Genomic DNA, 11,313 nt, shown 5'->3' on the forward strand with positions numbered 1-11,313 from the left:
CCGGTATCTCTACTTAGACGAGCTCTTGTTATAGCCCATCGCAGTCATCCAGGAATGTCCACAATGAAAAACTTTTTGAGACAAGGATTGTGGTGGCCAAATATGGATCGCAACGTGGAACAATTCGTGAAGAGTTGCCCTGAATGCCAACTTGTCATTCCGAGCAGTAAGCCAATGCCCATTACATTGACAGATCTACCAAACAATCCGTGGGAATACGTTTCCATGGATTTGTCCTCATGTTCGGATACTATGAATTGGAAGGCGTTGGTACTTACAGACAACTATTCGAGGTTCCTGGTGGCATTACCTATGGAAAAGACAGATACTGAAGCGATGAAAAGGGTCCTACGGCGAATTTTCAACATTTATCATTTACCAAAGACACTGAAAGCTGATAATGGGCCACCATTCAATAGCTCTGAATTGCGGTCTTGGTTGAAGGATATCTGGGGTATCAAACTTATTCATAGTACTCCTCTTAATCCAACCGAAAACGGTCTGGTTGAACGTTGCATGCAAGGAATAAACCAAGTTGCAACCATAGCCAGGCTCACTAAACAGAATTGTCGCCGCATATAATTCCTGGCCCCTTCACGTGACGAAGAAGTACCTCCCGCAGAATTGATGTTCGGGCGAGCGGTTAGAGGCATGCTGCCTAACATCAAAGTAAATTCAGCACAGTCACTAGATGGCGAGCTACGGGACCGTGACCGAGTTGCTAAATTTGAGCGCAATGCAAGGGAAGATAAGAGACGAGGTGCACGAGCGAATGAAATCCGGGTAGGAGATATGGTGCTAGTAATGCAGCAAAAGAGGGACAAGGCTGACACAATTTATAAAAACGCAAAGCATGAAGTGGTAAAGCTATCAGGAGCTGGAAGAGCTACGATAAAGGATGTGACTACCGATAAGGTGTATGAACGTAACGTCAAGATGTTGAAGAAATATGTTGAACGGTGCGAATATCTTACACAGACGGAAGTGGAGAAGTCTGAACCATTGCACGCTAAGGAAAAGGAGCAACAGGGAACACACAACTCACATGAAGTAGAAAGTTCGTCTATACCGTACGAACAAAATGCTGATGTTGAGGAACCGAGCCGCAAGAGACGTAGTGTCAGGGACATAAGGTGTCCGAAGCGATATCTAAATTTGTGCGAAGAAATCGATGAATCTTTGAAATAAAATTGGTTTTCAATTGTTGGCAAAAGGGAGGATGAGGTATCTTAAGTTGAGAGAGTGAGTGAGATGTAATGAGATGAGTGAAAGAACCGGGGGCTTGGACTCGGCGAGAAAGAGTAGGAATCGAGGATGGAGGGTACGCAAGATATCACAGTATTGTTAATCGTTAATCGTTGCCATTTGAAATATTACCAGAATCTTCGATAAAAAAAAGTACAACAAACGTTTCCATACAAAACAATGTTGATCATATCAGTTTCGCCCCATTCCAATGAATATAAATCCCACTAGAAGTAAAATTTGGAAAGGAATCCCGAGTAAAAATAAATTTTGAAGATACGAAAATTCTGAAAAAATGTAATATTTAGCGAACTTTAGGACAGCTCAAAAAGTTATTACCGCAAGTGCATTGTATTTTTTCAATATGCTGCATTAACTACTCTTAAGGAGGGATTGTCCTGTGAGAAAATAAATCATATATCATTTTATGTTTCTTACATTCTATCTATCTAATATATGATAAAAATATGGATGAATAAGGTAGGGGACGGTGGGGAGTTCCGAACCATGGGGAGTTGTGAACACCGTTAATTTCCGCCAAGTTATAAATGAAAAAATGTGGTAACTACTTTTCAATGATTCTACTGTCATAACGTCACTTTCTCATTAGCAAGTGTTTCATTAACTCATATTCTTCGTGTTCAGGTAACTAGCGTATAAATAAACCAAACCGGAAGTTTTTTTTACTCAATTGTATTTGTAGTATGTGGAGTCCAACACGTAACTGATTTCAAAGTAAATTAGTGCAAAACATTCCTTGGGCAGTTGGCTTTCATTGACAAAAAAATTGGATGAAACTTTAGTGTGTCGATGGAGATGCGAATTTTTCGTGTGTATTATGTAGAGTGGGGAGTTGTGAACCATACATTTCAGTGGATTATAGTTTTTTTTTTAAATCAGAGATGACTCATACATATTATAACATAAAAAGATTAAATTTTATGCGACGAACAGTATTCTACCACAATTTTAATCTCCCTGAGCCGCAACCGCGAATTCAGCGCGATTCATTTTGTCATCTACGCATTGTGATTCGGATCACTTTTCCATCTCATCTTTAGCTTAGAAATGGCTTAAAATTTATCTTCTATAGCCTTAATAAAAATAATCCACAAAAGTATTCCATTTCTTCTGCCGATTCCAAGCATTTCACGCATTCTGCCATATCTCAAAGAAGATAACGATTATTATAAATTGCTGCAGCCTGTGGATGCATTAAGGTGTCCTTTACAAATACCAGGTCAAATTTCGAAATTCGACCAGTGTTTATGGTAGTTATGCCCCGAAAACAAAACTATGTTCACAACTACCCACCGTCCCCTACTGTTATTTGCATTGAGTTGCAAGTTTAGATATTACAAAATTCACCATTTAAAGCCGTCGCACGGTGGGACGGAATCAATAAAAGCCGGACATTAATATTTGCGACGAAACTATTGGTTATGATACTTTGATGTCTTCGGAATAGTTTATTTATTTTTTAAGCATTTTAATATAATGTTGGAAAATTTTGATTTACGCAGATAAAAAAATAAATTGATGGTCATATATGGAAAGTTTGTAGACGAAATGATTTCTTGAAACTTTGTTGAAATAGCAAAATGGCTATCTGTTGAGCGAAAAAAATTATGGGGTGAAATTAAAGTACATGTCGGAATACCCGATTAAAAGTGTTTTTACTGTAACTTTTTTATTTGATTTTTTACAGTTTTTTGATGTTCAATAAAGTTGTAAATGATGCATACCTGCTTTTTTGGTTGTTTTGGGCTAACTTTAAGAGGCTACGGTTTGTAGAGTAGCAGGTAGTAGCAGCTAAATTTATTTATTTTTAGTTCAGCAAGAAATGCCCTATTGAAACATATATAAATCATAGGGTGATCTAAAGGGATCCTTGGAATAATGTAGAGAAAAAAAAAATCCTAGCGTTCTAATAAATTATTTGTAATATGAAGCATGAAAAATAAGCCATTAAATTAAATTAAAAATTTGGGTAAGGATTTTTACAAAAGCTATACAGTTGTTTTTCAGAATATTAACAGGTATATTATCAGGACCACTGCTATGGATTTTCTTGAGACCGTTGATTAGTAAAATGACTTCATTAACAGTTGTGGTACGCAAATAGATGGTTTCACGAATACGTTGAGTATTAGAAAAGGGATCTGCTGTGGGGCTGGTGGGTATATTATCGGCCAATTTTTTCCCTACATTGACGAAGTAGTCATTCATCGCTTCGCATACCGCGCTAGTCTCGTCTATTCTAATTCCATCGCATACTAAACTTATGGGATCTGCAGACTTGGAACGGCCAACAATGTAATTAATGTGTTTCCAGATTTTCGAATGAGGTGTGTTTGTAAGGATATTTTCAAAATGTGTCTTTTTGCAACGTTTTTTCATTACATCAACTTTTTTCGTTACATGGCGAAGTAGGCTTTTGAGTTGTTCATTATTAGGATTATTTTTCACCCTTCTAAGGTAGTTTCTCTTAATTTTGATGAGTGTCCATAAGTCAAAGCTCATCCATGGACAAAATACACCTTTGCATTTAACTGTTTTAGAGACTGTCTTCGAGCACTGAGTTAGTAGGGAGTTGTATGTGGAAATGATTGTATTAAAGCACGAGTCTACGTCATTGGTTACCTGGAAGCTATTTATGAAATTTATGAAATAAGAATTAAGTTTTTCGTGGTTAACTATTGTTTTTGTTAGCCGTACTAGTTCTTTTTCTACAACAAGTTTATAAGAAGAAATTATTTGAAGGTGGTCACTAGCTGTCGTAAAAACCGTGTCATTTCTCAAACGCGGAACATCGTCGTGTCTACAAACAACGTAATCTAAAATATTCGAGCTGGCTGGGCGAGTCGTAAAGGTGTTGGTACACGCAAATTCATAGGATTCAAGAAGATTTAAGTATCTAGTTACAGCATTGTTATTCGGGCGATTTACTGGTATGTTAACGTCACCTACAATGAAACATGGACGCGTATTTGAAGTTGTTGACAAAGCATATTCGACCTTGTCTAGAAAATCCCCGAGGTCATAAGATGGGGGTCGGTATAGGCAATGGATATCATAGTAATTTCGATGAATGCACAGCTCGATGTGAATATGATGAAAACCGTCAGTGACAACACTCAGAACTTCCCTATGCCAAATATTTTTCCTAATATAGATTGCGAGTCCACCGTTAGGTTGTTCTCTGCAAGAAAAGATGCTATTGTACCCAGGAATATTGAAAATATCCTCATTTCCAGATTTAACCCACGTTTCGCCGATGACAACCACATCAATGATGTTACTGGAGTGATCTAAAGTTTCTAAGATATGATCAAACTTGCTAAGATCATTCATGCCTCGTATATTCCATTGCAAGAGGTTAAAAAATTTCCTGTTGTTGTTCGAAACGCTGTTATTATAGCTATCAAGATCATCATGCATAAAGTTTCTTATATCACCTGTCTGAAGATGTGACATTACTACCCTATGGTTACCAACTGCCACCAACACAAGTATGCAGCCATTATCAGCGATCGGTCATCTGTGCACTCTATGGTGCTGTCGGAGTTGCGATCAGCACTATCTAAACCAGCGTGGCGCGAAAGGGATGGCTAATCATCTACCTATCGTTGGATCGACCAAAGAAGGAGAGATCAGTCTGCTCCATATCACGGCCGAATATGGGTGTCCCAAGGGGAACCTGCGTGCAATTTTATATCTAATTGTAACCGAATTATTGTATAGTCGTAATATAAGTTAATTCTAGTAAATTGAGTATTAAATGTTCGTGTTAAGGAATAAATCGCGTGTGTAATATGTGTAACATGAAGCCTTTTATTCACGAGGGGCCTTAATTGCCCATTCCGACCAAACGGAGGGAGGCACTGGCGGTCACAAGTTACCCTGGAAAACCGATCATCGAGACACAAGGAGGTCAGCAAAAGGTCAGTCGTCGTCTTTCCCAACATTGCTGGTCCTTCGAGCCGGATCGTCACGACGGAAGGAAGGAATTCGAACCTTCGGATTTGGGAACAAAGGGACCCTTTGATTGACGCTGAACAACGGACCTGGATAATACACCTTTGTGACCGCAGACAAAAGGACCGCGCCATCGCGCTGTTAGATGACGCCGCTATTCAAACGCCAACTATACAAAGGGCCTTCGCCATTACCAACGCTTCAGGACTGGTGCGCTATCCAACCTGCAACTCAACGGGGTGCGACTGCATGTTATCGCTATTTGCATGCTGGCGGATTTTCGAAATTTATCGCATCTGGAAGGAATTCATCGCAAGGAATTGGACACTGAACAACAAGCTCCGTCTATTTTCTGTCAGGTATGTAGAATAGACTACGTATATGTTCAGCCGAAGTTCCACTTGCGTCATCTAACAATCGTCCTTTATCCCCTTTAACTATCTCTACGAAACCTTGAGCGTCGGACGGACGTGATCTGGATCCAACCTACGGAGTGGTTGGAGTACACTTCAACAAGCAGAGCAGACTATTAGAATCGGAGGCATCGAGAACGCTCTATTAATATTGGATCTGGTCATCGTGCAACAGCCATTGTGGCCAGGTAAATTTATTGAACAAGTATATGCCCAGCCGAAGCTGGATTTTATGGATGCTACCTACAATAAATTTAACCTTTTCGTGCAAATTGGATTTCTGCTTCAACAAAGTGAGCCCTGATTTGTGAATTGCAGTTACAAACCCTTACGATCTCGTTGGCATCAAACTTAGTTCTCCAGGTGAGGCCAAGAGTATATGTCCTGCCTAGGATTGTGGTACCGGTACCGAAAATCCCGGGAATGCCGACCCATTTTTGGTACCGTAATACCGGTACTGAACAAAAGCCAGTACCGGTATTTTCGGTACCATACAATATTTTCATGAAAAATATGTGGATTCTCTAGGTGGACCTGTTTAAAAATGACTGCAAGATGACTTAATTATATTAGATATCTTCGAAATAAATCGTTGAGCTAACACCTTTGTGGGGAAATCAGGTGGGGCCATCATCATAATAGTTCTAGAAGTTAAACATTATTAGCTCCCGTTATACTGAATGGTTTGTTTAAATTCTTGCACTATTTTGACGAAATTAAATTTCAAGGATCTTGTACTAAATTTCAAAATATTCACATCAAGCGTTAGAGACGTAAATTTTTTTTTATGATTTTTCTATTAGCAACATTCTGATTGTTTTCCATTATTCACTGGGCGGCGCCTAATAAGACTATGGTCTATGTCATGTCTGTATTTGGTTTGCTCTTAAACCTTTATCTATAAAAGAACGAACAGCGATTTAGAAGCTAACATTTTTAGACTTGGTGAACTACTTCAAATGTGGCAATTTGTTACTTCTTGTGATCGGAAAATTCAGCAAAACTCCATAGTTTACAGGAAAGCAAGGAGCATTGGTATGCATTAGAGAATAGTATGCAAACGACATAAAGGTCGAAATCAATTTACAGAAAAGCAAGAGAGGAAGTGCGAGCAACCTGCACGGATACACTGTCATTCTCGCTTTAATTTTCTATTGTTAATAGAGTTTCTTACATATACCATCTGTTGAAGTCGGCGAAAGTCGCACCGCGTAGCAGTTATTGATTTCAAAGTAGCCTAGATTTCGAAATAAAAGCAAATGCCGCATACGAAAAATATCTTCTGTGAAATGAGTCATGCCATTCCGAAGAATTTAAAAACAATAAACATGCTTTTTTGATCAGCACAAATTATTCGTCTGAGAATAAGGTTCTCGGTTTGAGCATTCAATTTCACTTTGACACTTTTTTCGAATTTTTTAAAAAAATATTCGAGTACCGGTACTTTACCGGTACTACCGGTACTGAGAGCTTCAGTACCGTAGTACCGGTTCTCGCCAAAAAGGGTCGGTACTGCGAACCCTAGTCCTGCCGAAGCAGGTCGTCTTTCGATATTACACCTGAATTCCCCTTACGATTGCATTGGTATCTACGCTGCTCCAAAGATAACGAAAATCATCTTTCGGCTTTGGTTGCCTTACGGAATTTACGGCTTGGTGTGGATATTGCTTGTCCAGTTATTCGACCGAAAGTTCTTCGCACATCAGCTGGTGGAAATACCTCTACAGTTGGTGGTCTTCGGCTCTGGTGCCACTGTTAGTTCTCCAGGTAGGGCGAGACAGTATATGTTCGGCCGAAGGCGGTCAATCTTGATACTACATGATCATTTCCCCTTCCACTGTATTGGATCAATCCTATTCTGCTGCAATCGGAGCTGACAGCAAGGCAGCATCGGTGCTGTTAATTTGTAATTGTATTCAACATGCCAGCAGCTTCAACATCCACGTCGAAGAAGATGGCTTCGTTGAAGTCGCTTCTTTCGAAACTGAAGGGTCTGCACGCTTCCTTCAACAACATCGCGGAGTTTGTGTCAGAGTATCGCGAGGACACAAGTGCGAGCCAGGTGTCGGTTCGTTTGGAACGATTGGCAGAAATATGGGACAAAGTGAGCGACGTGGTTTGTGAGGTGGAAGCTCACGAGGAATTTTCCTCGGAGGGAGATGCTTTTGCGAAGGAACGAATTGATTTCGAAAATCGTTATTTCGATATTAAATCGTTCTTAATGGATAAGGCACGGGATTTGCAGGACCCTCCGGTTTTGGACCAATCAACGAGGCAAGCCGATACCTCCATACAAGGATCATTGGACCATGTTCGACTACCGCAAATTAAATTGCAAACGTTTGGTGGTGACATCGATGAATGGCTTAGCTTCAGGGATCTCTTCACGTCATTAATTCACTGGAAAACGGAACTTCCAGAAGTGGAAAAATTCCACTATCTGAAGGGATGCCTTGAAGGCGAGGCAAAGGCTCTGATCGATCCAATTAAGATCACGAGGGGAAATTATGTGATTGCTTGGGAAATGCTACTCAAGCGATACAATAATAGCAAATTGCTGAAGAAACGTCAGGTCGAATCGCTGTTTAAACTTCCTACAGTTTCAAAGGAATCGGCTGTCGAGTTACACAATCTTTTGGATGGATTTGAAAGGATCATACACACTCTGGATCAAATAGTACAACCTGTGGATTATAAGGACCTACTACTAATAAATGTGCTGTGCTCACGGTTAGACCCACACACGCGGTGAGGCTGGGAAGAACACTCGTCGACCAAGGAACAGGACACATTGAAAGACTTGACAGAATTCCTGCAACGTCGTATCAGAATACTGGAATCTCTTCCAACGAAATCTACGGAGCATAAACGAGAGTCATCATCGATTAAAAGGAAGCAACCACCATTTCGAGTTAGCCATAATGCAGTGCAATCATCATCGGTTGGAAGGTGTGCTGCCTGTCCAGAAAACCATTGGCTGTACACCTGTCCAGTCTTTCAGCGCATGGCGGTAGCAAACAGAGAATCACTGCTTCGTTCTCAGTCTCTCTGTCGCAACTGCTTCAAACGGGGCCATCAAGCCAAAGACTGTTCGTCAAAATACTCTTGTCGGAAATGTAAAGGCCGACATCACACGATGGTATGCTTTAAGGCGGATGGGGAAGGCAGTTCCCGGGATCAAGCAAATGAAACTGGTGCATCTACAAGCAACAAACCATCAACATCCGCTCCAAGTACAAATACGAGGGTAGCGAATGTGGCTGCTACCGAAACCGTTGCATCAAACTTCGCTCAGAAGAGAACATCCAATGTACTTCTTGCTACGGCTGTAGTCATTATCGAAGACGACGGGGGAGCTCGCTACCCAGCGCGAGCGTTATTTGATTCCGGTTCGGAATGCAATTTTATCTCGGAAAGGCTATGTCAACGGTTGAATGTGTCAAGAGAGAAGGTAGACATTTCTGTCCTAGGCGTTGGCCATGCGTCAACTCAGGTTAACCAACAATTTCAAGCGACAATCAAATCTCGAATCTCGTCATTTTCGCGCAAAATGAGCTTTCTTGTTTTGCCAAGGGTTACGGTCAATCTACCTACAGTAACAGTGCAAATATCGGGATGGGAGATCCCAGATGGAATCGATCTAGCGGATCCCACTTTCTTCCAATCAAAAGGTGTGGATTTAGTGCTAGGCATTCAGGCATTCTTTAGCTTCTTCAAGAAAGGCAATGAATTATCGCTGGGCGATGGTTTACCACTACTTACCGAGTCGGTTTTCGGTTGGGTGGTTGCCGGAGAAGTAGATTCTACTAGAAAGACCACACGCATAGTATGTAACATGGCGGTATCTGACACTATGGAGAAGTTAATGGAGCGGTTTTGGTCCTGCGAGGAAGTGGGAAGCGGCAAAATTTACTCTCCAGAGGAGGCGCGCTGTGAGGAGCAGTTTGGGCGCACTATTCACCGAGAATCAAACGGTCGGTACACAGTAACACTTCCCAAGAACGAGGCGGTCTTGGAACGGTTAGGGTCATCAAAGGATATCGCCATGAAACGCTTTCAAGGACTGGAAAGAAGGCTTTCCAGGGACGATGAACTTCGCCGACAATACGAGGATTTCATGACAGAATACCTTCAGCTTGGACACATGCGAAGGCTGGACGATTCCCAGGAAGACAAGGTCAAACGATGTTACTTACCGCATCATCCTGTAGTGAAAGAGTCCAGTACCACGACTAAGGTGAGAGTGGTCTTCGATGCTTCATGCAAAACGTCAACTGGAATTTCGCTAAATGATGCGTTACTCGTCGGACCAATCGTGCAGCAAGATCTTCGCGCAATCATACTACGTTGTCGAACTCGCCAGGTAATGGTTGTCGCAGATGTCGAAAAAATGTTTCGGCAGATTAATATGGATCAGGCAGATGTACCCTTACAGAGCATCTTGTGGAGGTTTTCCCATGAAGAAGTGGTTAATACGTTCGAGCTTACGACGGTCACCTACGGCACAAAACCAGCACTGTTTCTAGCCACGCGGACACTCAAACAGCTGGCATTTGACGAACAAGGTCGATTTCCTCTGGCAGCACAAGCAGCAGATGAAGACATCTACATGGACGATGTAATATCTGGGGCTGATGACATCGAAACCGCTATGCAGCTCAGGATGCAATTCGATGCAATGATGTTGAGCGGTGGATTCAGACTGCGAAAATGGGTTTCCAACTGCGAAAGGGTCTTAGAAGGAATACCGAAGGAAAATCGAGCACTACCAGGGGCGGACGAAATTACTTGGGATAAAGATGATACAGTTAAAACACTTGGGTTATCATGGCTGCCCAAAACGGATTGCCTGAAATTTCAATTTACTATACCTACACTTACACCAAATCAATCTCTAACCAAGCGCATGATTCTGTCTATCATCGCATCACTCTTCGACCCCTTGGGGATCTTAGGGGCAACCATCGTAACGGCCAAGATTTATATGCAACAACTGTGGAACTATCGTGACAAAGATGGGCAACGTTTGGAATGGGACGAATCTATACCTACAACGGTAGGTGAGGAGTGGTGAAGATATCAGCTACAACTGCCTTCGCTAAATTTGCTTCGGATTCCACGATGTGCAGTCGCACCGGAAAGCATAGATATCGAGATCCATTGTTTCTCAGACGCCTCTGAGAAGGCGTATGGAGCTTGCTTATACCTTCGCAGTAGGGATACCAACGGAAGAATTACAGTCCAGCTTTTAACTTCGAAATCGAAGGTAGCACCATTAAAGATTCAAACGTTACCGAGACTGGAGTTGTGTGGCGCTCTACTAGCGGCGCAGCTTGTGGAGAAAGTTTCGGATGCAGTGAAGGGTATCAGCAAGGTTCATTTCTGGACCGACTCAACGTGTGTTCTTCAGTGGCTGAAAGCAGAATCACCAAATGTTTGGAGTAGTTTTGTGGCAAATCGTGTATCAAAAATTCAGGCTATTTCGGAAAATCATTCTTGGCATCACGTCCCAGGTATCTGCAATCCCGCAGATCTAATATCGCGTGGTATTCTACCGAATGCAGTAGAAGGAAACAGTTTGTGGTGGGAGGGCCCAGACTGGTTACAGGAGAAAGCTGATAAATGGCCCAGTCAGCCAAATATTAATTATACTGACGCACCAGAAATGCGACGAAGT

At 41.6% G+C, this 11,313-nt stretch overlaps 1 protein-coding gene across 1 annotated transcript; it reads left to right on the plus strand.

The window, feature by feature from the left end:
- The first annotated feature begins 7,557 nt into the window (after window positions 1–7,557).
- On the plus strand, window positions 7,558–10,710 carry LOC131686241 (uncharacterized). Its single transcript, XM_058970501.1, has 2 exons — window positions 7,558–8,366; window positions 8,466–10,710. Exons 1-2 carry the CDS (start codon window positions 7,558–7,560, stop codon window positions 10,708–10,710), a joined length of 3,054 nt encoding a protein of 1,017 aa, XP_058826484.1.
- Window positions 10,711–11,313: the final 603 nt, after the last annotated feature.

Source organism: Topomyia yanbarensis, chromosome 2 (genome assembly GCF_030247195.1).
Source record: "Topomyia yanbarensis strain Yona2022 chromosome 2, ASM3024719v1, whole genome shotgun sequence".
Taxonomy (NCBI): Eukaryota; Metazoa; Arthropoda; class Insecta; order Diptera; family Culicidae; genus Topomyia; species Topomyia yanbarensis.

Coding starts and splice junctions, on each gene's coding strand:
- LOC131686241 (XM_058970501.1), top strand. CDS start 7,558: ATGCCAGCAGCTTCAACATCCACGTCGAAGAAGATGGCTTCGTTGAAG. Junction 8,367..8,465: donor ATAAATGTGCTGTGCTCACG/GTTAGACCCACA, acceptor ACGTCGTATCAG/AATACTGGAATCTCTTCCAA.